Raw genomic sequence first — 27,947 nt, 5'->3', positions numbered from 1 at the left:
AGTGGAAATACCAGTTGCAGTGTTCTGAGTGTTAGCATCATAATGTTTAAGTTTTAAGTTAATTGTGGAAAAGGACAAGCAAGCCAGAGTTTAAAAAAAAATGGAGTTTGGACAACGTCAGTGGGATGAGAATGGATCTGGCAAACAGATTAGTTGGAACCAAAGATTGGTAATTAAATCTGTACTTGAGCAGGGAGCTCCCTTTATGAAGAGGTAGTTCAGTACAGTCGAGGCATGTTGCTTTAAAGGGGAAGGTTAAGAGGTCCTTTGGGGTCAAAGGAGACAGAGAGTAAGATGAAGCAGGAAAAAAAGTTGCATATGACAACAGTCAGATGCAAGTGTGAGCTGGACTCAATATAAATATTTCAGATGGGATGTGAAAGAAGTAGAAGCAATAAGAGAGCATGAGTAGAGACTGACAGTTAACATAAAATGGAATATTAAAATTTCATAGATACATAAATAATAAAGGTCATAAAAGGAGGAGTGGTACTGACTAGGATCGAAAGGGGAGTTACACGTCGAGACAAAATCGTGGCCAAAGTATTAAATGACTATCTTGGGAGCATATGTTTCCTTGATAAAGACAGATTGAGAACTACAGTGAGAAAGCAGACAGGTGAACAGTAGATGGACTTGAAATTGATAGAGAAGGCAGTCTTGGGAAACTTTAGCAATATGTATGTTTGTTAATCACCAGGGTTAGATGAGATGTATCTGAAGAGACTGAGCGATGTAAGAATGAACGTTGTGAAGATATTCACCATAACTACTCGTAATGACTGTAATTTAGTCCAGGAGGGGTGCCAGAGGACTAGAGAATTACAAATATAGCATCCTTGACCAAAGTAGGTCAAAGAATAAACACAGTAACTTGAGTTTGGTCGGAAAGCTATTACAGAGGATAAGCTGGACAAAATTAGAAGTAACTTGGACAAATATGGCTTCATTGAGAAAAGCCAGCATGGATTTGTTGAGGGCAAATTGTTTTTTGCTGATTTGGTTAAGTTAAAGCCTTTGGGGAGAAAAGTGTTAATTATGGTAGGTGGTAATGAACTGCTTTCTTAAACTACTGCATCCTTATGGTGTAAGTGTTTATCCAGTGTATAACTTCCCTGTCATGGTTTTGACACATTTCAATACCTTGCTAAGTCATTTGAGAGGCTGCCAAGAGCATTGCAGCCATGGGGTCCGGCCGAACCTCTCAGTCACCGCCCATTTCAATTCCCCCAACCACTCCCTTTCCGACATGACCATCCTTGGCCTCCTCTGTTGCTAAAACAAACCACAGCGCATACAGGAGGAACAACAACTTATCTTCCATCTGGGCACTCTACAGTCCAGAGGACTCAACATTGAGTTCTCCAGTTTCAAATAACCTCCCTCCCCATCTCCTGACTCCCTTTCCAGCCCCTCTCTGTCAGCATCTGGATTTATTCCTCCCACTGACCAACCAGGTCATACCCTCTGCCTGTTTTCACCTATCCCCACTTCACCATCCTGCAGCTTCATCCACACCCAGCCCCAGTCCTGCAGAAGAGTTACACCTAAAGCATCAACTTCTCCACCTTCTGATGCTGTCTGGCTTGCTGTGTTCCTCCAGCCTCCTGCCTGTCTACTTTGGATTCCAGCATCTGCAGTTTTTTTGTCTTTAAGAGTCACATTTATGCCAGACCGTGTAAGAAAAGCAAATTACCTCCCCTAAAAGGCATTTAAGAATTCAATGGCCTTTTTACAGAAATCTGTAGTTTCACGATCATTATTAATGAGATCTTCATTTTTATCTTATTAATTACTTGAATTTATATTCTCCTAACTGGCATTTGACATCATGGTTCTCGGGCGCTAGTCCGGGTTTCTGGATTGCTATGTTATCATTAATTTGTGTTCTCTGGTATAGTTGAAGTGCACTTTCTTTTTAGATTGTGTGTTTTGGAACAGTTTTGCTATGTTTAGTTTATAATAACAGTTAAACATCGGCATTGCGGAGGACAGTCAAATATGAACTTCCACAAAGCATCCTCTGTGCATCATAGACTGATCACTTGATGCTTTATCTTGTCATGAATGTTAAACCAATGGATATTAGAAAGAATTGATTCTGTTTGAGTGATATCTAATGGTGTGACAAATGTCTTAACGGCTTTGGATTATTAGGTGAAGTGTAGCATCTGTTATCTGGAAACATAATACTAAGATTGCAGACTTGCAGTAAGATAGCTGGATATTTCCACAGAATTGCCCATATCAAGAAGCATTTTAGCAAATACTTGTTGCAGAAATTAGAAACTCGTTTTAACAGGAGGAAAGAACTGAAGAGCCTGTTCTGCTCTGTATTGTTTTAAATGTACTGATAGATGAATTTCTATGCAAATAGAGAGGAGGAGATATAATACCAGGGAATAACTGATAAATTGATGTTTTAAGATATTCTTGGATGCATTTTTCTCATTCATATTTACATAAAAAGGGCAAGCAATGCCATTTTGAAACTCCAAATCAGTTGCTTTCTCCCCAATGTTTTTGCTAACTTGTGGCTTACTTATGCTACTTAGGCTTTTTTGAATCAGTTTAAGAATAATTTTCATTTCCATTCTGAATTTGCAGTTCTTAACACTCTGGGGAAAAGTCTGAATTGTGAGTGCCCTGTTTACCTTGCACACTCACACTTCAACAGAACTTCACAGGTTGATGTTTCCTGGGGTCTTGAAAGACACTAGATAAACACACAGCCTTTGTATAATAGGAGTACATATATCTATATGATTTATATATGACTCACTGACTGGAACAATGGTGAAAGGGCACTGCTCAATAACATTTGTGGGATGAGATGTCAGCAATTAGTATCAAGCTGGTGATAATACTGCTAAATCTACAGGGATACTTCTTAAATACACGCTCTTCCTTTATTTTTCACTTTCTAACACTATTATTGCAACCACAGCAACTATGTGATGTAAAGGATATAATCAAAGTCCCTAGTCAGTACTTTATAATCTGTAATTATAAAGCACACACAGTAATTTGGGAAGGGAAGGTTTTCAAAAAATCAATTGGTAATGTATAGGTCAGGGTGGGCCAGTAACCAGGCCATTCTAATCCTGAAGTTGTGACTAACAACGGACCAGTATTTGTCATCAAGGAGCCAGAATTTGATGAGCATGGACATCTCAGAAGCTTGTAGATGCTGGAAGAGATAATTGGGACACTGATGAGCTAGGCTATGGTGGGATTTAAGAGCATGAATGTTAATTTCAAAATCAATTAATCCTTTGTTCTATTTGAAATGTGAAATTTTGGCCAGGAAATTTCCAATGACCCAATGGTGCTATTCCAGCGTTAATGGGGTAAATGTGTGGACCCTGAGGAATCCCCGTACTCACAGACTCACTGGAATTTCTGCTGGGCATTCCCATATGCCTGGAACTTTCTTGAAGTCTCCATTAAAATCAGAGACTTTGGAGGGTTTCAATGGAATAGATACTTGGCAAAATTTAGATTATTAAACACAGCTTCCCAGACAGTCTACATACTGGAGATCCTGACCTGACCTGACCACCCTCGAGACTTGACTTCTCCTCCTCATTCTTTGCATCTAAGTCCATTACCTTGGGGCCATAAATGACCACCTGGTTGGCTATGCACTTCCCGCACTCTGCTCCATACCTGACTCCCCACCCCCTCATTGCCTCTGGGCTTGCTCTCTCTTTCCTCCTACCCCCCCACTCCCGCCACACCAAACCCAACCCCTGGGAACTGGGAACTGGGAACTTGCTACTTCTTTGAAAATCTGCACTTTCTTTTCTTATTGGTTCACTGAGCTGGCAAGTGGTCTGGGTATAATATTGAAGAGAAGGCAGAGATCCAATATTGTTTGTTTATCTATCGTACTTCAAACTTTGGAAAATTATATATGGTCTCATGATCTTTTCCCCAGTGGGTTTATGAGCCTGATCCATTGATTTACAGAAGGATAAATTACATTGAAGAATTGGGTGACTGTACTGAAAAGAGTTAGTCCAATTTCTCTTTCACAATGTAACACAGGATTTGGGTCAGATATAATACTGAGACGTATTTGTACAGCATACAGCTGAAATACTTAGTTTAACTAAGGTATTCATTCCAAAATCTGTTTCACTTCAGCAGTATAATTTACACATGGTTGCTGAGTCAGATATTTTAATTCAGGGCAAGTGTTTCATTCTTAAAATAAAATTTCTTTGAGATTTATAGAACAGTAAGCTGATTTAAAGGTTGCAAACTACGATGAAGCAGGACAAACACTGTATTGTGTTTCTATAAAGAGGTTGAAGCAAAACTTTGGAAAGTATTCAATGGTTTGTTAGCCTTTTGGTTGAAGTACAACAGCCTTTCTTTGGAATGAATGCTGGTGCTTTCTTTAAAGTGTACATACATGAATTGGACGTGTGGCAACTCTTTTAAGACTGAGAAATAAAAGATTCCATGGCAGTTGATGTAACTTGTCTAAATTCCCCAAAACAATATTTTAGACAATTCTTAAAAACCAAGGCAATCTTTCAAAGTTTTAATAAAACATCCTCTTCCAACTGCTCCCCCAGTATAAAGAACATTTTCTTTGCTGTAATTATGATGGTGTTCATTTTTTTTAACCAATAATCTATATTTTGACGTTTTTAAATTTGCTGACATTAACTTCACATTACTGAGTTGCTTCAAATAAAGCTGAATTTGACCTGTTATGGATGTAGTTGCTGTGTTGCATTTCTATCACTGAATATTGGGTTTTCAGAGACCATTGCTTTTTATCAGCTGTGACAAGAAGGTATTAAGATTATATTGCTTTTCCACATTTTCTAATCATGTTTGTTTATAAATCTAGGTTTAGCTAGGTTTCATGTCAGCAAGTGTTATATATTCAGCTGACAACATTACAGTCTGTTGACTAAGTGCCTTAGGTTAAATATCATCAGCATATCTACTGTGAGATTCCCCTTGGCTATTTTGGTGGCCAGGTGCAACACCATTTGTGGGCAGATGCATTATGACATGGGTCTGAGAGGGCAGCCAGTAGCTGGCAGGAGGGAGATGGAGATTATAGAGTGTCAGCAGGTGGCACTGCAAAAAGTGTTTGGAGCATGGTGCTTGTCACCTGTCGAGACTATGCCATACATTTCCTGTGACCTCTTGAGGCGCTGGATCCTTGATTGCAGGGAACATACTCTGGCTACTGACACTTTTGGCTACTTACAGCATGCTTAGTTGATGAGACTGTCCTCTTCCTCCCTTCCTTGGGACAATTTGCCTCACTACTTGATTGTCATCTCATCTCACACCTTCAATAATCATTCCTTCCATCACCAATGCCCATTCAAAGCATGGTGCACTATCCACAAAGGTGCATGTAACAACTTGCTAATCAAGTGGGCGGCATGGTGGCACAGTGGTTAGCACTGCTGCCTCACAGTGCCAGAGAACTGGGTTCAATTCCTGCCTCAGGCGACTGACTGTGTGGAGTTTGCACGTTCTCCCCGTGTCTGCGTGGGTTTCCTCCGGGTGCTCCGGTTTCCTCCCACAGTCCAAAGATGTGCAGGTCAGGTGAATTGGCCATGCTAAATTGCCCGTAGTGTTAGGTAAGGGGTAAATGTCGGGGAATGGGTAGGTTACGCTATGGCGGGTCGGTGTGCACTTGTTGGGCCGAAGGGCCTGTTTCCACACTGTAATGTAATCTAATTTACTGGCCCTCCAGTTGAATTTGAGAGACCCATAAGGCAATCCTTCCAATCCTGTGGGTTTTGGAGCTTAGAAACTACAAGTGGTGCTGGATATTTTTTTAAAACAGGCCGTGGGCATTCTCAGCAGAAACCAGACAAAATAGTTACATCTTTCAGCCTGCCCTTCTTGAATAGTCAGGGAGCCTGAAGGTGGGTTCCTCATTGGTTTGCTTTGATAAAGAGTAATTCAAAGTTTGGGTTTGAAACCTGAAATAGTCCTGCTGTTGTGTAAGACAGTAAGATTCTATCATAGTGTCTACACATTCTTATTTGAATTTTATTGTCCACGGTATTGCTATCTACCCTGAATAATAAGTAACTTCTCAGTGAACTCCAGACTTGTACTTAATTACATATGACAGTCTAATACACACCTATACTTAAGCATCATAACAGTACATTGCACATTTTGTGCTGTAATACTCCTATCGTTATGAAACAGCACAGACACTGATGATTTGGAGGAAGGAAGCAAATATACTCTTGGCAAGTTTGCAGATCACACAAAATTAAGTGGAAAGGCTGGTTGTGAGAGGGGATACAGCAGTTCACTGAGAGATTTTGATAGGTTATCTAAGTAGGCAAAAAGATGGTAAATGGGATATGATGTGGGAAAATATCAAGTTTTTAAAATTCATTCATGGAATCTGGACATCACTGTCCAGGCCAGTATTTATTATCCATCCCTAATTGCTTAGAAGTGTCACCACACTGCTGTGAGTCTGGAGTCACATGTAGGCTAGATCAGGTAAGGATGTCAGTTTCCTTCAAGAACGGGTATTAGTGAACCAGACGGACTTTTCCAAGAATCAGCAATGATTTCATGGTCATCGTTAGACTTCTAATTCCAGATATTTATTCCATTCAAATTCCATCATCTGTCATGGCAGGATTTGAAACTGGCTCCCCAGGTCTCTGAATTAACAGTCTAGCAATAATACCACTAGACCATCACCTTCACAAGTTGTTTTATTTGGACAAGACAATAAAAAAACAGTGTTATTTAAATGGAGAAAAACTGCAACACAAAGAGACTTGGGGTACTTGTGCACAAACTACAGAAAGCTATCACATAGTTGCAGCAGGTAATCAGGAAGGCTAATGGAATGTTAGCCCTTGCTTTAAGGGGGTAGGGTGAAAGATGCTCCACCTCTGAGAGCTGTCAGCCAATCTGTGATCTCCCACATACTGTGGCCACTGCCGATATTCAGTGGAGCCTATACCATGCACTGGCAACGGAGCCTGAGGGAACCAGTGAGTTGGATGAGTTCACCGGACAGGTAGGGAGGTGGCTCCTCTGAGGGGTTGATTTGGAAATCGGTGTGCCGTACACCACACCCTTCCTCTCTCTGTCTGTAGCTGTGACATAAATTTCTCAGCGAGGAAGATTCTTCCCCACACCACCCTCTTAACACCACCCCAAACCATTGAACAAACTGAAATCTGCTCCCGGGTTTATCTGATGGAGTATTCCTGGTGGGTCCCACTCGTCCATGCTGACCAGATTTCCTAATCAAATCTAGTCCCATTTGCCAGTACTTGGCCCATATCCCTCTAAATCCGTCCTATTAATATGCCAATCCAGATGCCTTTTAAATATTGTAATTGTCCCAGCTGCCTCCACTTCCTCTAGCAGCTCATTTCATACACTGACCACCCCTCTGTGAAAGACATTGCACCTTAGATTGTGAAATAACATTGTTTAAAGTAATAAATCATTAAGTTTAGAATGTATTAATATGTATTAGCACCAGGAAACGATAGTTCTGTAAGGTCTGCAGTTTCTTAATCGACTTAATTAGGATCTTAAGCCATTACTTGCATTGAGATTTTGGATTCTCAATTACATTGTGTAAACAGAATGAAGCTTTGTTTTTGGTGTTAAGAAATATTGCCTTCCTCTGATATGCTGTGAACAGTACAGGTAAATGCCAAATCTCTCAGTACAAGGTAAAGTAACAGAGGCAATAATTTGCAATAGTCAGAAAAATTCCTCAAATTAATAGTATCTCAGAAATCAACCAATTTATTACTGCTGCTTAATTGATCTTGGCAATTAGATATATTATTCAAGTGAAGCAGTATCATTCTTCTGTGTCACAATTATAGGGAAATTGTTGTAGGGAATTTTCTTCCAATGGATTAGCTGAAAGTAAACTCATACTCATAATATTTAATCTATATATTTTAAAAGAAGGAAGCAGCTATTTGGAAAGTGGAGAAATTCTTCTACTAACCAAAACAAATGCTTAGCACAAAATCAAAATATCTTGCTTGTATCCTTAGGAATCAAGCATATTCATTTCATCTGAAGAATACATTGTATTTTGATGGTATATCATTACTGATCTGAGAACATAATGATTGCTGTAATGTTAATGGATGGATCTATATAATGCGCTTGTGAGTATTTTTAATAACTGAAGGATAATAATGTAAAAATGTGACATAACTTGTATTAATTGCATGTTTCTTTCCTTATTATAGGTATGTTTAAAGGCAGATTAATTATCTCCACTAACTGACATCAGAAACGTATCTTCACTGCCTAAGAGGAAGATTTTGCCAAGCCACTCCTCAACAGAGGTTGACTTTTCTTTCGATGTTATAGGGTGTCAAAAGAAATTAGTCCAGGACATGAGTTGAAGATGTAGTTATTTAATACATAATTGCTGCATACCCTTGATTCACTACTACAAGATACATGACAGTAAAATGCGTTCAGTGGCTGATCATACAGAAAATAAATTTGCAACCTTTACTTTTAGTAAAGACTTTCAAAAACTGCCTCGACTATTTTATGAAGGTGAGCAGCAGCCAATGAATTTACTTGCAACACTGGAGGTCAAAGGAGAGCGCAGGTTTGGATGGAGTAGACATATCTTTGCTTGGAAAGCCAAACATAGCACCCTGTTTTTGGGAGTAATAATATTGTGCCTAGTTATGGCATCTTATATTTTAACTAGAGACCAACAGAAATTATTGCTGACTCCATCCCCATTCCAGTACAGTACAACCACAAATAATGAAGACTCTCCAGAATTGGACTTTACAGAAATTGAGGGTGATGCTGATGGGTTTTCCTTACCATTTAGTTGGTTAGAAAGAATCAACTATGCAACACCAGCACTCAGCACTGATTCCAAACTTCAGCTCATGCCAAGGAGACTGCCAGAGCGAGAGGATCTTGTAAAGCAAGAGGCACATGTAAGTTGAAATGCATTTTTCTATAATGTGTCTGTTGTATTAGGTCTTCAGCAAACAATGCTCAAGTTTTTGCAACTTTTAGATGGGTTATTAAGTCAAAAGTATAGAGTGTAGAACAATTTTCCACTTAGTATATTCATTAGTGATTAAATTATACGATTTGGCATCAATCTTGGTCTCAATGCTGTAGTCTAGACTTCCAGATTAATACCATACATACCAAGTTTACAAGCTGCTACATGTAGTTAGTAGTTAAAATGACTTTAATAGAATACGGTTAGTACTAAAGAATATCCTTTTCAGATATTGAAAAACACCTTTCACTGTTATGGCAGCCAACCACTTTTAAATACTGAAGCTCAGTGCTGGTAGTGATATTTGTTTTTAAAAGTATTAATCAGTATTGAGATTAAATTTGAGTTTTAGAAATATTGGACTTTGAGTATTAATACAGTTAGTTACGCAGATGTTTCAGTGCTGCATGATATGGAATATGTGAAAGCAGAAGGATAATAGGCTGGAGAGAAAGCCTCATTTCATGCATTTGTATGTGGTTTCATGAAACAGGAAAGGCTTTGCACAAGTTTCATTTCCTTTCAACTGTTGCTCACAAATTTAGCACAGCCTACCATTTTAAAGTTCCAAACTTACCTATTTAATCAAATTTAAATTGTATGCCCATATATCATAACGGTTGAAGAATGTCCATTGATCAAAATATTTGAACCATTCAGCCAAGAATGCTATAGAAATATAGGAACAGGAATAGGCTATTCAGCCTCCCAAGCCTGATCCTGTCCAACTATTCCCCAGTGTGTCCATCACCCACCTACCACCCATTTAAAACAAGTGACCAGCTGATTTGTTTGTTTTTGTTTGTGGAGGAACGTTGACAGGATATTGAGTATATATTCCCTCCTCTTCAACTGGTTCTATGAAATAATACTAAATCTAAACCAAAACCAAAACAAATTAGTTTATTACATTTTGAGCAGAAATTTGAAATGGCACATGTTCAGGATTGTTGGGAAGACTGTTGCTCTGATTTCATCGTTTTGATGTTTGAAAAGGACATTAGAATAGAAATTGGCAATGATCCATTTTCTGTCACTTGACAAGTAGAGGGTACATAGCACATTTCAAAACTGGGAGACCTAAACTTCATGCAAAATTTAATGTCCAATCCCATTTTAGTCATTTAAAAATTATATTGGCATATGTCATGGGCACTAAAACAGCACAGCCAGCAAATGCATTTTCATTTTTAACTTTATGGAAATAAAAATCAAGAGAGATGTAAAATGGATTGGTGGTTTGCCATCAGCTGTTTTTTTTAAAATCTGTTGCATAAAATTAAAATAACCCGATGTGATTGCAGCAGCATAACCTTCAGGCTACAGACTGAATATTGTGTTTTAAATAGGTTTCATTTGGGGGAACGTTGTGCCATGTTTTTTGATGGCATGTAAATTATAGAAATTCCCAAACACTGTAGCTATTGAAGTTGCATTGACACAAGAGAAAGCCCGTATTTCTGTTCCTTTTACTTTAGATGAGATTTGTGTTTTAGATGAGATGAGTTTTTTTTACACCTGATGTTCTGCTTCTTTGTGCTTTCTGAAATCTGGTGCATGTGATGTTTGGCATTGCAATGACCACGAAGAACACAATATTGGGTAATATGTAAGATTTTTGCTTACAAATGTTTTACAAAGTTTCATAATGGCATTGTGTGCAATATTTCTCTAAATCATATGATCATCAGTTCAGTAAACAAAATGGTGTAATTAAATAACTAAGACGTGGTGTCAAAATGTTTTCAAATAAAAACTCGGTATCGACTTTCTTCACACTTTCTTGTTATTTTTATATTATAGATATTCTCTGTCATTCCAAGAAACTTTCTTCAAAGTGTGAAGAACTATTGTTGGTATACAAGATATACAGGGACTGCATCCACGGACCCTTACAAGAAAAATGCTTATTTTATACACACAAAACATTTTCAGACTATATTTGATTACTTGAAAAAGGTCATTTGGAAACACTTGCAACACCATGGTGATGAACACTACCGCCTCCGCTGTCTTCCTTATTTCTATATTATAGGACAGCCAAAATGTGGGACTACAGATCTGTATAACAGGCTTAGATTGCATCCGGAAGTGAGTTTTTCCATAGTCAAAGAACCTCACTGGTGGACAAGGAAAAGGTTTGGTAAGTGGCATATTTTATTGCTTTCTCCTATTGTACAGCTAAGAAAACCAGAACAAAGGTTACTGGAAGGTAATCAACCTGTTTTAAGTCGGCAGCACCATTTGGAATATAAGTATATGAGGAATTGTTAGGACTCATATTATTCCACAGTTTTGTGAATGAAAGGCAACTGTTACTATACGAATGTAAGAACTAGGAGCAGGAGTAGGCCAAAGTAGTTAGCACAAGGTAAGGCGTATTCAGGACTGTCTGCAGTTGGGTAATGAAAGACTTGAGTTCATTTCAGTTTGAAGAATATAATCACATTTCAATTGGTAGTTTTTAAACAGTCAAGTATGCCAAGGGCTCTGTCATATTATCTGTAGTGCTATTAAATGGTGTATATAAGATTTTCAGCTGTATAGAGGTTCCAGATTGGACAGTTAAACCCAAACATATGAACAAGGAACAGGGCCACTTGGTTGGTCAAGCCTGTTTGTCATTTTAAAGATCATGGCTGATCTGATGTTAACCTCAATTCTACATTCTTGCATATTCTCAATACTCTTTCATCTCCTTAATAATCATGAGCCCATCTACCTCAGCATTAAAAATATTTAAATAGCATTGTAGATTAATATTTATTTATGTTTGAAAATCCATTTAAGTGATGCATTTTGGTGGCCAATACACAGATGTCACCTACATCTTTGAAAATAAAATAAACTAAAAGGAGTGTAAGAGCAAAAGGATTTGTGAATGCAGATGAGGAAAGTTTTAAAAGCAGCATCATGGGTCAGCAAAGCAATTAAAAATGTTAACAAAGCATTCAGATTTATTTTTCAGTTTAAAAGAAAAATTAGTTAAGTTAAACTTAATCAGGTTGGATTGCATGTTATTCAATGTAAAAACGACAGAAAAGAACTAGGAACCACATCAAAATGATTTGTAAGGATGGCAAGAGAGCTGAGAGATTGGTGCTTTTGTGAAATATTAAGCAGGTTGGGGCTTTTTTTTATCCAGATAAAGAGAGAATTTGGAAGTGACTTGAAAGAGGTCTTAAACTGAATGGAACAGGGTAGCTGAGAGGAGATTTATTCAACCTGTATAGGAAAAAATCTGAATTAGAAATGGTAAATACAAGGACCTAGATTTTCTACTCAATTGTACTTGTTTCCTCCAGCATAATTCAAAAAATGAAATATTGCAGTTTCTTGATCATAATTCGCGTTGAATGCAAGTTGGGATTTGGCAATCATTTGACCTAGTTTAAAGACCAGACCTGAAGCAGTCTTTTCCATTTCCCACCCCAACCCCCACGTCCAAAGTCATCACCATTTGGGAGTATCTGCTAATTGTATGTATATTTGCAGGGCCCTTCAGGGAGGCTTTGAAAATTAAGCTGGTACATTTTGAATCCCTGGACACTAACCAATGTATTCTATAAGCTTTTAAATCTGATTTATGTTTTAATTCATTATGAGCCTAATACCTCAACCTAATTAGAAAATAGTTCTACAGATCCTTTTAAAAAGTGAATTTCAGGCATTTAAAATCCAGTTACTCAGATTGATGACTGACAATGATTTAAAAAAAATGTTTACTAAAATTGCTTTGTGCTATTTTAATCAAACTTCACGATGTTATTATTTAAAAATATACAATAGAAGATTTTCTGAGCAAATTGTTTTTCTGAAAATTTTAACATTAAAAATGCTGCTAGACTTGTGCACTGCAAATTATATGTTTTGCATATGTAAATGAGTTTGTATGGATACTCATGGGGAAGAATCATTTTAAATAGGCACAATTTGTACTGGAATCGGCAATTGTACTGAAAAGGGAAATTATTTCCTAAAGTTACCAGAAACTCAGTAGGAATATAAGTGGACATTTCCTGACTATGAGAGTGGTTATAGAATACTGAATTTGCTTCCACAGTTGAAGGATTCTGCTTAGTTACTTTAAAAAGGAAAATAGGCATATGAATAACAGTAAAGGGAAGGATATTCAGAAAGGCTAAGCTACAACAATTTGACGAAGAGGAAATTCAAGGAATATATGCATTAGAGAAGACTGTATTGAGTTCAATGACCTGTATCTATGAGAAATCTTATGAATCCTATATCCTATGTTTCTCATTGCAAAGAAAATTGTACCTTTCTACTAGACAGGAGATAGAGTATCATTTGTTTACTTACTTCATAATGGTTTTTGCAATGTTGCAATTATTACTTCAAAAGGTCACCTGAAAGTCCACAACTTCCATATGTTGAAGAACATGAGGAAGTACAATAGTCTTGAAGCACCAGTGCGTGGCTCTACAGCAGGTTAGTTTCTGTCTCAGGCTCTGTACTATAAAAAGGTACCAAATAATGGTCAGTCCAGAAGGAGGTTCTTGTCGAGATGAGTTGTACACAATAGTTAAAGCAATCTTGTAAAAGAGTGGGAAGAGGACTGACTACCGATTTTCCATTCAGGGGGTGGGTTTAAAATGTGGGTTTAGGATGCAAAATGATAGAAAGTTTTAAAAAAAAGGCAAGTTGAAATTTCCATGTACCCTGAGGAGTCATTTGCGAGCAGAACCTTTTGCGTATTGACTTGTTCCAGATTTCAAACTAGACATGATTCTATATTTGAATTTTAAAAAGGGGTGCACAAGTTGTGGCATGTTCTATAGTATGCTTTGTAATTTAGATAATTGAGTCATCTGCCAGAACTGGTGAGGCTTTTCTGCCTGTCCCATAATTACTACTTTCAAAACTCCAAAAAAAGCTCTTTAATAATTTGGCAGAAGGTTTTGTTTAAAATTTTGGCTCTGAGAGTCTGTAAATACATTTTGCTTTTTTTTAAAAAAAAAGACTTTCTCCAAGTTATAATCCTATGCTTGTGAAGATAACAGGAATGTTCTGCACAATTCATGCTGCTGAATGAATACTTACAAAATCCAACAATGTATGAAACTGCAGAGGCTATGCAATGTCAATCATTGCAAGGAAATGGAGAGCTGCCAATGTAAGTTGCCTGCATACCACATTAAGTGTTTTGATGGTATTGGCTTCTAATTTCTATTGTGGAGAATGCCTGTCAAAATAGGCAATCATCCATGAACAATGGCCTTACTTCCGCTCCTATGTCTTATGGTCTAACAAGTATGCCTACGACAGACATGATGGGTTGATTGCCTCCTTTTGTGGAGAAAGTGAGGACTGCAGATGCTGGAGATCAGAGCTGAAAAATGTGTTGCTGGAAAAAGCGCAGCAGGTCAGGCAGCATCCAAGGAGCAGGAGAATCGACGGAAGGGCTCATGCCCGAAACGTCAATTCTCCTGCTCCTTGGATGCTGCCTGACCTACTGCGCTTTTCCAGCAACACATTTTCAGCTCCTTTTGTACTGTGTCATTATGTGATTCTAACACACAACCATTGAGAGTCCCTTTTGTTTTGGTTGGAATGACAAGTTTAATTGAGGGGTGGAGGTAGAGAAGAGTGCCCCCAAATGCAGGAATAGGGAATTAGTTTTGTGACTAGAGTGGAGAGAGATTTAGAAGGCTGATGATATTGCAACAAATGAAGATTGTAAAATGTTTGTGAACCGTTGGGAAGCGAGAGACCTTCTGTGAAGTTGTGGTCCGATTGATTTGTTAACGATCTAAATGTGAGTTATTTGCAATTAAGCAACTCCTTTATTTTTAAATTCAATGTCCAAAAGTTGCAGAAAAGCTTGTCACAGATCTTCTAGTTATAAAGCTTTCAATAAATAAGTAATTCTCACATGTCAAATATAGGAATTGTCCATAACATGGATGTATCTTTTTAAATGAAAAAAAAGGAAGGCAAGTCTTGGTTAGAAGGTCCATTAAGTAAAGTAGCAAATTAATTTTTCCTGGGTTTTAAAAAATCCATTCACAGAACGTAGGCGTCGCTGGCTACAGCAGCATTTGCTGTCCATCCCTAATTACCCTGAGGGCAGTTAAGAGTCAACCACATTGCTGTGAGTCTGGAGTCACATGCAGGCCGACTATATGTAAAGATGACAATTTCTGTCACTGAGTCATAGAGATGTACAGCACAGAAACAGACCCTTCGGTACAACTTATCCATGCCAACCAGATATCCTAACTCAATCTAGTCCCACCTGCCAGCACCGGCCCATATCCCTCCAAACTCTTCCTATTCATATACCCATCCAGACGCCTCTTAAATGTTGCAATTGTACCAGCCTCCACCACTTCCTCTGGCAGCTCATTCCATACATGTACCACCCTCTGCATGAAAAAGTTGGCCCTTAGGTCTCTTTTATATCTTTGCCCTCTCACCCTAAACCTATGATCTCTAGTTTTGGACTTCCCCACCCCAGGAAAAAGACTTTGTCTATTTATCCTATCCATGCCCCTCATAATTTTATAAACCTCTATAAGGTCACCCCTCAGCCTCCAACGCTCCAGGGATAGCAGCCCTGGGCCTATTCAACCTCTCCCTATAGCTCAAATCCTCCAATCCTGGCAACATGCTTGTAAATCTTTTCAGAACCTTTTCAAGTTTATTCTTCTGATAGGAAGGAGACCAGAATTGCATGCACTATTCCAAAAGTGGCCTAACCAATGTCCTGTACAGCTGCACATGACCTCCCAACACCTGTGCTCAATATTCTGACCGATAAAGGAAAGCATACCAAACGCCGCCTTCACTATCCTATCTACTTGCGACTCCACTTTCAAGGAGTTATGAACCTGCAATCCAAGGTCTCTTTGTTCAGCAGCACTCCCTAGGACCTTACCATTAAGTGTATAAGTCCTGCTAAGATTTGCATTTATCTAAATTATACTCCATCTGCCACTTCTCAGCCCATTGGCCCATCTAATCAAGATTCCATTGTAATCTGAGGTAACCTCTTTCGCTACACCTCCAACTTTGGTGTCATCTGCAAACTATGCCTCTTATGCTCACATCCAAATCATTTATATCAATGACAAAAAGTAGTGGACTCAACACCGATCCTTGTGGTACTTCTCTGGTTACAGGCCTCCGGTCTGAAAAACAACCATTCACCACTACCCTCTGTCTGCTATCTTTTGAGCCAGTTCTGTATCCAAATGGTTAGTTCTCCCTGTATTCCATGAGACCTAACCTTGCTAACCAGTCTCCCATGGGGAACCTTGTCGAACGCCTTACATAGGTCACGTCCACTGCTCTGGCCTCATCAATCCTCTTTGTTACTTCTTCAAAAAACTCAGTGAAGTTTGTGCAACATGATGTTCCATGCAAAAAGCCATATTGACTATCCCTAATCAGTCCTTGCCTTTCCAAATACATGTGCATCTTGTCCCTCAGCCCTAAAGGACATTAGTGAACCAGACAATCGCCAACAGTTTCATCATTAGACTCTTTTTTTCCCAGATTATACTTTATCTGCCATGATGGGGTTTGAACCCAGGTTCCCAGAATGTTGCCTGGAAGTCTGGATTAATTAGGAGAAAGTGAGGACTTCATTAATTATCTAGCGATAATACCACTAGGCCATTGTCCCCCCTCAAATATCATGCATCAGATCTTTCTAGATAAGGTAAATTTTGTCTCTAACATTTAGTATTCCCTTGAATCTTTGTAATTTTCTCCAAAGCCTTAAAAAAAAGTTCTGCACATTACATTTGCAATGTAATGGCTTCTTTACATGTGCCATAGATTTATATTAGGCATTGTTTTTGAATTCTGTGATTTTAATTTGTTGCTAAACTTTTTGATAGTTTCTTATGTCACCAAAAATCATGTCATCTATGTTTTTGCTCCACCTTGTGTGCTCCATCTCTATATATGAGATGGTTTTCTTGGTAGAATTGTCCCTTCATGATATCACTTGATGTGACAGCTGACTGTCAGCTGATGTCATGCTTTGAGTAATTCTGACAGCTAAAGATCGCTTCAGAGAAAATTAAACCTGTTTTTGATTTTTTTGAAGGCAGATTTTGGTTCTCCTGTTGTACAATATGCCTTGTATTCAATTTTCAAATGTTCATTTGCAAAATACTTTATTATTTTTGACAGTTGATATTTTGAATTAGATTTGAATGTGTGCCTTAATTCCTGAGAGGCAAACGGATTTAATGTTTGGCAGGTGAATGTAGGCATACCTAAGTGCTTTAAAATTATTTGTGATATAATGTAGTTATCATGGTATCATTTCACTACTGATTGGGGTAAATTCAGCAACATGCTTCAATTTATTCACATTTACTTGACTGTAATGTTATTATTATCAGATATGTTGTGTTTTAATTTTCCTTTAATATTTTAAAAGCTTGGGGTCTTCCTGTAGAGATTCTCTCACATACCGTGTTAACAATAACACACATAAGCAACCTGAACTTCTTGGAGATGTGTCAGTGTTCTGCTATCTAACTAAATGCACACATAATTTGGCCTTGTAACAATAGTATTCTCGTGATCAGAACTAGATGTTTCGATATGTTGTGTAGGTCCTCTTTTAAGGTATCCATTCACAATGTTTGGTAGAATGAGACTAAATATCAATCATTAAATTATATTGTTTCAGAATAATTGAGCATACAGAGCAACACAAGTAAGATTTCGTCATGTCATATGAATTATTTGGTGCAGATTATCTCCTAGCAGATAAACGTTTGGATCTTCTATCAGGTTAAGTATTACTGTTGCTTTAAAACTTGGTCATCCTGTCAAGATCCAGTACCCTTCTTTATCTTCCTTGCCTCCCTCCCCCAACATCTGTCCCCATGACCTGCTCCAAAAAAGAAAATCAAGACGTGAGTTTGATGCCTGAAGAGTTCGCCATACAGTCAACTCCACTTTTCTTTTCCCCCCATCTTTACTTCCAGCTGAAAATATAACACTGCCTGCAAGAAGTCTAGGAATGAAGTGTAATCCATCAAACTAGTGGAGATGAGGTAGATCCTCAAGAATATTAGCTCCAATGCAAAGCTTGAAAACTGAGGGCTTTTGTTTAGACAATTTTGTGTATGCCACATGAATAAAGCCATCATGATTTCCAAAGTCCTTAAAGTTGCACATGTTAATATTTAACTTCAGAATGTGGGAAACTCTGATAATGCTGCATTGATTGGCATTTCGAGTTACCTTATCACATCGATACACCTTTGTGAAGAGTGATGTTTTTGTTCCCTCGGTGACAGGGCATTCCAAAATCTTGATCAAATTATAGCACAGAAATGGTGATATAAGTCTGGGTCAGGAGGCGATTGATTTGAAGGAGGCCTTCAAGGTGGTGATGTTCCCGTTATCTTTCTGGTGCTGCCTGCCTTGTCGTACAGGGTGAATTGGATCCTCTACAGTATGGAAACAGGCTCTTCGGCCTAACAAATCCACATCGACCCTACAAAGTGTAATCCCTCCAGACCCATTCCCCTACATTTACCCCTGACTAATGCACCTAATGCTAGGGGCAATTTAGCATGGCCAATTCACCTTTAAGATTGGATTAGATTCCCTATAGTGTGGAAACAGGGCCTTTGGCCCAACATGTCCACACCGACCCTCTGAAGAGTAACCCACCCAGACCTGCTTCTGTTTGACGGATGCACCTAACACTATGGACAATTTAGCATGGCCAATTCACCTGACCTGTACATCTTTGGACTGTGGGAGGAAACCGGAGCACCCGGAGGAAACCCACACAGACACAGAGAGAATGTGCAAACTCCACGCAGACAGTTGCCCGAGGCTGGAATCGAACCTGGGTCCTTGGCGCTGTGAGGCAGCAGTGCTCACCACTGAACCATCATGCCGCCTAATAGATTAGATTCCCTACGGTGTGGAAACACGTCCTTCAGCCCAACAAGTCCACACCGACCTTCCGAAGAGTAACTCACCCGGACTCATTTCCCTACATTTACCCCTGAGTAATACCCTAACACTATGGGCAATTTAGCATGGCCAATTCACCTAACCTGCATATTTTGGATTGTGGGAGGAAACCCTCACAGACACAGGGAGAATGTGCAAACTCCACACAGAAAGTCGCCCGAGGCTGGAATTTAACCAGAGTCCCTGGAGCTATGAGGCAGCAATGCTAACCACTGAACCACTGTGCTGCCTTTGACCTGCACATCTTTAGACTGTGGGAGGAAACCAGAGCACCTGGAGGAAACACACGCAGACACGTGGCGAATGTGCAAATTCCACACAGACAGTCGCCTGAGATTGGAATCGAACCCAGGTCACTGGTGCTGTGAGGCAGCGCTGCAAACCACTGAGCCACCATGCCACCACAGAACACATTACATTACTGTTGTATGGGCACACCAGATTGCGACACTATACAAGCTAATGCTGATGTTGAAAGTTGCTGGCACCATCCTCTTTAAGTGTAGGACTTAGAGGGGATTGTTGGTCTGCTGTGGTCAAGGAAAATTACTTCCTGGTCCAAATAGAAAATGCTTTTAGACAATAGACAATAGATGCAGGAGTAGGCCATTCTGCCCTTCGAGCCTGCACCGCCATTCAATATGATCATGGCTGATCATTCCTAATTAGTATCCTGTTCCAGCCTTATCTCCATACCCCTTGACTCCACTATCTTTAAGAGCTCTATCCAATTCTTTCTTAAAAGAATCCAGAGACTGGGCCTCCACTGCCCTCTGGGGCAGAGCATTCCACACAGCCACCACTCTCTGTGTGAAGTAGTTTCTCCTCATCTCTGTCCTAAATGGTCTACCCCGTATTTTTAAGTTGTGTCCTCTGGTTCGGCACTCCCCCATCAACGGAAACAAGATGTAGTAAACAAGATGTATTTTATTGCATGTCAGCACATTACAGGTTACAATCATATGATAGACTTGGCTATAGAGACTTTGAGGAGGTGCAGAGGTTAGGTTTCATTCTTTTGAGATCTTAAGCTGTTCTGCCCACAAAACAATATGACACCATTCCTGTGGATGGTATACTTACAGCATTCCTCAGCATTAACCCTTTCAGATGAAAATACAAAGAGGAATGTTATAGAAGTTACTTTAGTAAATGTCTAGTTCAGCCACAGAACATTAACAGTAAATTGGTATTTGCTGAGTTCCGTGATACTGACCATTTACCTGTAGATGGCTTCAGGCTGTTATAGTAACGCTCAAGTGATTGGTGAGTATTCCATTATAATCCTGACTAGAATCTGGTGATTGGTCAAGAAGCTTTGAGGTAGCAAGTTGTGTAATTTATCAGAGTATCTGTTATCCACCCAGTTCTTGTACTGTTATCATTAATATAATTTCTAGTTAAAATTCCATAGATGCTAATAATCCATTGGATGTTGATGGTATTTCTATGATGGCTGTGCCATTGAAGGTCAGGGAGATGTACTGAGCTTTTTCTCATTGTTGGATAGTTATTACTCAGAACTTACTGGTATGTGTTGTAAATCTTGTCTTCCACATGTCAGTCCAAGCCTGGATGCGGTCCCATGTCCTATTTATCTGATCTATTGAGCATAGTCTGTATGGATTTGTGAATGGGCAATTGTATTTGACAAACTTGTTGAAACGTTTTGAAGTTGTACTAACAAAATTTATAAAAGAGAGCCAACGGACATAGTATACTTTAGACTTACAGAAAGCTTTTGATCCAGAGTGGCCTATTGGGAAAAAAAAACTCCCATGGAATAGACAATAGTGTACTGGCATGGATTGATGATTGGCTAACTGACAGAAAACTGAAGGAATGAATGATCACTCTTGCATTGGCAGGCTGTGACCAGTGGGTACAGTGAGGAACAGTATTTGGGCCCCAGCTGTTCACAATTATATATATATCAATGATTTGTAGGCATTTGCCAAATGTAATATTTCTAAATTTGTGGATGATGCAAAGCCTAGTGAGAATGTGTGATTGTGAGGAAGATGTAAAATGGCTTCAGGGAGTTTTCATCAGTTTTAGTGAATGGGCAAGATCATGGCAGATGGAATAAAATGTGGAACAATCTGAGGTTATCTTAGAGTCATAGAGCTGTACAGCTTGGAAACAGATCCATCGGTCCAACTCGTTCATGCCAACCAGATATCCTAAATTAATCTAGTCCCATTTGCCAGTATTTGGTCTATATCCCTCTAAACCCCTCCTATTCATGTACCCATCCAGATGCCTTTTCAATGTTGTAATTGTACCAGCCTCCTCCTCCGTCTCTCACAACTCAATCCATACATCTTTGGTAGGAGAAAGACATGTGTAGAATAAACTATTAGCAAGGCTGGTAGAATGATAACTGTTTGATACCAGAGGATTTAAATATAAGATTAGTGAAGTCTTGTTTCAGTTGTATAGAAATTTGTTTAGACTGTGCCTGAAGTATTGTGTCTAGTTTTGGTCTCCTCATCTCAGGAAAGATGCAATTGCCAACGAGGAAGTGCAACAAATATTCACCAGACAGGATGGTGGGACTGTCCTAAAAAGAGAAATTGGGAAAGCTGAACCTTTAATCTCTGAGATTTTGAAGCAGGAGAGGTGGTCTCAAAGAAACGTACAAAATACTTAATGGGACAGAAATGGTAGATGCAGGTAAGTTGTTTCTGTGACTGTCTCCAACCTTCCATGGAATATAGCTCCTGTTAAAGGGCCTGACAAAATCTGGATGTGAATGGTGCTGGTGGAAACCAACCTGACTGTCAGTGAGCACATTTTTGATGAGAAAACATCATATGATGGGTCCATCCAACAGTTTGCTGGGAATAGGGCAATATTGATTGGTTTAGATTTGTACTGCTTTCCGTGACAGAGGCATCCTTGGGCAATTTTTTTCGTGTTGTTGTATAGATGTCAGTGCCAAAGCTGCACGGAAAGAGTTTTGGCTAAATCTATCACTCATTCAAACAAGTACTGTGACCAGAATTATGTAAAGACACTTCAATCATACTGCATGCAACTTACAAACACTTTACATCATTATGTCTTGTGCATCAAATTGCTTGGTTTTTAGCAGCTATGATGATGTGGCATTGTCTACTCTGTCTTTCAATGGATGGTGTTTGGAAATGCTTCAAAAATAGGAAAAAGGAAGCATATTCTAAATGTTATCTCTTACTGGGATGAGCAGGAATCTAACATTTGAAATGATGAATTGTTTAAATATCTTTTTTCCCCAATACTTCTGTAATTATCTACCACTGTTCTTGATTCAGTGTGGTTCCATTACAGAACTTTAATCGAGTTACTGGTGATTGACTAGCTCTAGCAGTAGGCAAACGTGAGGACTGCAGATGCGGGAAACCAGAGTCTAGGTTAGAGTGGTGCTGGAAAAGCACAGCAGGTCAGGCAGCATCCAAGGAGCAGGAAAATCGACGTTTCGGGCAAAAGGCCTTCGTCAGGAAAGCTCTACCAGTAGCCTTTCCTTTTTCCCTTTCCAGAGTCCAGTTTTGGAGCTTCATCAGTATGTAATACCCTGTTCCAAGATTTTACCTGTTACTGCTCTGGAGATATTTATTGTCCCCTCATGCACACAAAGATTAGATCTTAACTTGATAGTGAGAGTGTCATGAATTATAGATTATGGTACTGTTGTTGAAGAATGAAGGTGCCTTATAGATATCTGAATAGATAACCGAATTTGTCCTCAGTTTGTCACAGTAAAAGTATTACGGTATATGATGAAAGGTTTACCTGTTGTGAAACTAAGACTCTCTTTTCAAATACTGGGTAGTGATTATTCCTATCAATGTTATTGTGAGCAAAAATGTCCAAGGCTTCCTCATAAGTGTGTTTACCAAGAGCACTTAATCAATGACTAATAGGTGTGATTTTCTTTCAGCCATGGGATGTGTATGTCACGCACCGGCCTCTGTGTGAAAACATTGCCCCTTAGGTCCCTTTTAAATCTTTTCCCTCTCACCCCAAGCCTTGTGTGACATGATTTCCCAACCACAAAACCATGCTGACTATTCCCAATCAATCCTTGCCTTTCTAACTACATGTAAATCCTATCCCTCAGGATTCCTCCAACAACTTGTCCACCACCGCTGTCAGGCTCACCAGTCTGTAGTTCCCTAGCTACTTCCTTACCACCTTTCTTAAATAGTGACCTCCAGTCTTCCAGCACCTCACCTGTGATTATCGATGATACAAATATCTCAACAAGGGGCCCAGCAGTCACTTCCCTAGCTTCCCACAGAGCTCTAGGGTACACCTGAACAGGTCCTAGGGATTTATCCACTTTTATGCGTTTCAAGATATTCAGTACCACCACTTCTATAATATGGACATTTTTCAAAATGTCACCATCTAGTTCCTCACATTCTATGTCTTCCATGTCCTCCTTCACAGTAAATATTGATGCAAAATACTTGTTTAGTATCTCCTCCATCTCCTGCGGCTCCACACAAAGGCAGCTTTGCTGATCTTTGAGGGGCCCTGTTTTTTCCTTAGTTACTCTTTTGTCCTTAATGTATTTGTAAAGACATTTTGGATTCGCCTTAATCCTAATTGCCAGAGCTATCTCCTGTTCCATTTGTGCGTTCCTGATTTCCCTCTTAAAAATACTCCTAATGCCTTTATACTCTTCTAAAGAGTTCACTCGATCTCCCGTGTCTATATCTAACATATGCTTCCTTCTTTTTCTTAACCAGAATGTCCATCCCTCTAGTCATTCAACATTCCCTACACCTACCAGCCTTATCTTTCACCCTAACAGGAATATATGCCTCTGGACTCTCGTTATCTCATTTTTAAAGGCTTCCCATTTTCCAGCTAACCCTTTACCTGTAAACATCTGCCCCCAGTCAGCTTTTGAAAGTTCTTGCCTAATACTGTCAAAATTAGTCTTCCTCCAACTTAGAACTTCAACTTTTAGATCTGGTCTGTCCTTTTCCATCACTATTTTAAAACTAATAGAATTATGGTTGCTGGCTGCAAAGTGCTTCCCCACTGACACATCAGTTACCTGCCCTGTCTTATTTCCCAAGAGTAGGCCAAGTTTTGCATCTTCTCTAGTAGATACATCCACCTATTGAATCAGAAAACTTTATTATACACACTTAACAATTAACACACACATTGGTTCATTTACTATTTTGTTTATTATTGTATCTTGCTCTGATTTTTCACAACTAAACAATCAAATGGAGGTTTTCATTTCAATAGGATATCAAAAGTTGATCAGAAATAATGATATTGAAGTTGTCTGGCCTGTGGGAGGAAACACAACAATACTGGACATGCACTAGTGAACCAATGTCAACCAGTTGCAAATATTTTATGGTACAAGACCAAGAGTTGCTTAGTTTTGTTGAAACTGTGTTCTATGACATGCTGTATTGGGGTCTGAACTTTCAAACCATGTGCATTGCTGGTCCAAAATCATATATCATCCCAATGAGCATAAACAATTCTTGGTACAGCATTTTACTTCATGTGCTGTGTGAAGATGGGACAGTAGCAACTCTGTGCTTAAAAAGTACAATACTGCTTATTAGATTTGTACAATACTAAAACACAATTTGCAACACTTTTTTGAATCTGTAATCTCAAAATAATCTCAAAAACATTAAGTTGGTTCTCGGATCCATTTAATGAGAAGGACATTTGAAAAATTGTATGGTGTGTTATAATTTCTGTACTAAAACATATTTTTGTTTGGCAGGTATTATTCAACCCTGGAATGGTTTCCATGACCGATACCAAATTGAAGATTATCTGGATCTGTTTGATCTGGCAGCTCATCAGATTCAGAGTCAGATAGCCAATGCTTCTGCTGAACAACCAATTAAAAGCAACATGGTCATTGGTGAGTTGCTGTATTCACCTATATTTTATTAAAATGAATACTTTTGCTCTCAAAAGTGATGTCATTCTAAATCACAAGTTGAGCATGTTATGTACTTGTTATAGTGTGTCTAATAACAAATAATGAGCACCATTTGTATGAAAATGTTTTTCAAAACATATATTTCAGAGGCAATTTCTATTTTCTACTTGCTGATGGAAAGTCTGATAATTTGCAGGAACAGTTCAGTCTTCGTTAGTAGCGTGAATGCCTTAATTCTATTGCAGCAGATCTTTTACTGGATTACCACATGAAAGTCATTCTAAGTAAAAGCAGCTGTCAAAATTTCATTTGTCTGTACCTGAATTCTTTTTTAAAGCACATTTTGTTCCCTTTCTCCTCTTTGTCTCCCAGACCTTGCACCAATCCTAATCAAAGAGAGCAGGGAACAAGTTCATTGTTAGGTCTCTCATTATGTTACGATCTTGGCAGAGCTGAGATTTAATGGCACGTTGCATATGTGATTTGCATCCACTTAATTTCATTATTTATTGAAAAAAAGACATTTCTTTTTAGGTGAGGCAAGTGCTTCCACAATGTGGGATAATAATGCTTGGCAGAATTTCTATCATCGCACTGCTGATGGTGAACCACCATATTTAATTCAGGACTTCCTTCATGCAGTTCTGCCGTCTGCTAAACTTATTGTTATGCTGAGGGACCCTGTTGAGAGGTTAGTTTGCAGCCTTTGTTCATTGCCTGTGTTTTATTGCCAAACTGTTAGGAAACTTGAGGTCTTGCAAAGTGTTATACCTGTGTGTTAATGACTGTTGTAAATCCTGCTTACTGAATTTCCATGCTGCCTAATGTTTCTTCTATATCCTGATGTTTTCATGTGTAATTCAACATTAGTGTGACTCAGGATACTGTTTGAATAGTAGGAAGAAATTAATGTATACTGAAACAGATTCCCTGTAATAAACAGGCCATAAAAATTTTAGTTCACTTTTAACAAAGTTGACCTTTTCAAGAACTAACGACTACATTGCTTAATTCAAATGACTGAATCAATATAAAAATAAATGCTTTATCAAGAGTAGGCTAAAAGATTCTGGAATAAATATTTTTTGACCTGTTATTACTTAAACCCTAAGTGCTGGGCTTTAAAAGTGTTAGTGGATAAATATGTGTATGATATTGAATCTGACATCTTACAAAATCCGAAAGCCTGATTCTTTGCTGAGCTGACTAATCTTAGTTGTGATGATTTTGGAATCCTTATGTGAATCTCAACATTTTGAGAGAGAGAAGGAAAATCAAGCAGAGTCGATGCATCTGAATGAACTTTAGTTGGTTTGTGGAAATCGCATGAGGATTGTCTGGAGCTCTGCCAATAAATTCCTCCGTAAATTGATTCCAGTTTTCAGGTTCTTTCCAACTTTTGGGCAAGGTATCTGTGGAATAGTATCCTAGAAAATCTCAGGGCCATCTGGAGGAATTGCATCATTGACAGTGGTTTGGACTGCTTGTGGAGTGCCAAACATTTTGGATTGCTATGGCAATGATTGTTGAAGTGCTTTAGATGTAATAGCCTGTTATGGATTTTGAATTGAACGAAGGCCAGAACTGTGGTAGAAATTTGGCATTGAGCAGATGGTGTGTAACCACTGTATCTGAAATTGGCAAATCTGTGTTAGTTGTCTCTGAGATTTATCCAAGTCAGTGGCTTGGCCCAGAAATAATGCTGTGCCACTGCTAGTGTTTCAGCTGCAGTCAACGTGGCAGCCAAAACCTAATGTATTTTTGTGCAGGTTTTAGAGGAAACTGGAGCCACTGTCTGTGGACAGTACCACCTGACCAATGTAAGTGGGGCAAAACGATGCAAAAGGAGGTCCTCTCCTGAAACAATGTCATTGGTATAACAAAGGAGTAACTTTACTGAAAACCAATATTCCTCATGCAGTTATTCCAGGTTTCAGCCAGTACTGGCAATATTCAAAATTATTAGCCAGATTAAGCTTAGCAACAAAAATACAAGTCTGCATTCAAATAATTTGGACCAGAAATGTAATTTATTTTTTAAAAAAAGTCTGTGCCTGATGAGATTTCCATATTTTAAAGCAAAACTTGGTCATTCAATTTAATTTCTAAAAGGAAGATTATCATTCCATCTATAATTGTACATCCAATATTTCTATTGGGACCTCAATTTAATATATGCTCACTGTTCCTGACACCCAACCTGTACTACCAGTTACAAAATATCTTGTCACTTTACATTACTGTCCAAAGTAGCCACTGATTAAAACATTTGTGTGGATTTTCTTTATTCTTATGGTATTTTAAAAAATATTTTAAAAATATTTTTTGTAAATACTTGCCACTAAGGTGAAAGTACCAGTCTCCGCCTTTAAGGGTAATTTTGCTACTTTGGCAATCAGTTGCTAGCATCATGCTTGACCAGGTCAGATATAAAGTGGTTAAGTGTCAAGTTTTTTTTTGCTCAGCTGCAACTGTGTCCTGGAATCTTTATCTACAGGGTCTTCAGTTATACAACATTGACACTTGCTCATTTTCAGTCTCAGACATACTTGTTTTTTTTAAGTTATTAATTGATGCCGAATGTTAGGGCTGCCCCTTTGAGGAACTCAGCAAATTAAAAACTCAGTTGGAATCTTAAAATGTAGGTAGGTGTTTTTCTAAGGTTGATATGTACATATGTGTCAGAGAAATCCAAATGCTATTGTATTGCCTCATCAGTCCCACAAAACAATACTTCCCATTAATCCGAGAGGACTAGGACAGTATTTTTAGAAAAAAAATTACAAGTATTTTGAAAACTGTGTTGTCAGTTAGGTGGGAAATGGAAAACTGGTGAGATACTGATTTGATTAGGTGATGAAGAGTTTGGAACAGTGAGAAGAGATGGCCTTTTAGATACAGTTGTCCATTGTACTTTTGGACTAGATACATGGGATGTACTCACTGGCTTTGATAAAACACTGGAGATTATAAGAAGTTATGTCTTTCATGAATCTCCTTGAATCTTGCAGC

At 38.6% G+C, this 27,947-nt stretch overlaps 1 protein-coding gene across 2 annotated transcripts in view; it reads left to right on the top strand.

The window, feature by feature from the left end:
* Positions 1-27,947, top strand: part of chst15 (carbohydrate (N-acetylgalactosamine 4-sulfate 6-O) sulfotransferase 15) — an 84,118-nt gene that overhangs the window by 36,335 nt on the left and 19,836 nt on the right. The window contains exons 2-6 of one of the 2 annotated variants that reach the window (XM_072557522.1): positions 8,247-8,966; positions 10,844-11,183; positions 13,406-13,492; positions 24,771-24,914; positions 25,470-25,626. In XM_072557522.1, the coding sequence (XP_072413623.1) occupies positions 8,475-8,966; positions 10,844-11,183; positions 13,406-13,492; positions 24,771-24,914; positions 25,470-25,626 (1,220 nt within the window). In that variant the 5' untranslated portion in view covers positions 8,247-8,474. The remainder of the gene's footprint in view (positions 1-8,246; positions 8,967-10,843; positions 11,184-13,405; positions 13,493-24,770; positions 24,915-25,469; positions 25,627-27,947) is intronic. The other variant, XM_072557523.1, reaches the window with a different exon arrangement.

This window comes from Chiloscyllium punctatum, chromosome 38 (assembly GCF_047496795.1).
Source record: "Chiloscyllium punctatum isolate Juve2018m chromosome 38, sChiPun1.3, whole genome shotgun sequence".
NCBI lineage: Eukaryota > Metazoa > Chordata > Chondrichthyes > Orectolobiformes > Hemiscylliidae > Chiloscyllium > Chiloscyllium punctatum.
The sequence above is the reverse complement of the archived record's forward strand: the minus strand, read 5'-3'. Positions and strand labels throughout refer to the sequence as shown.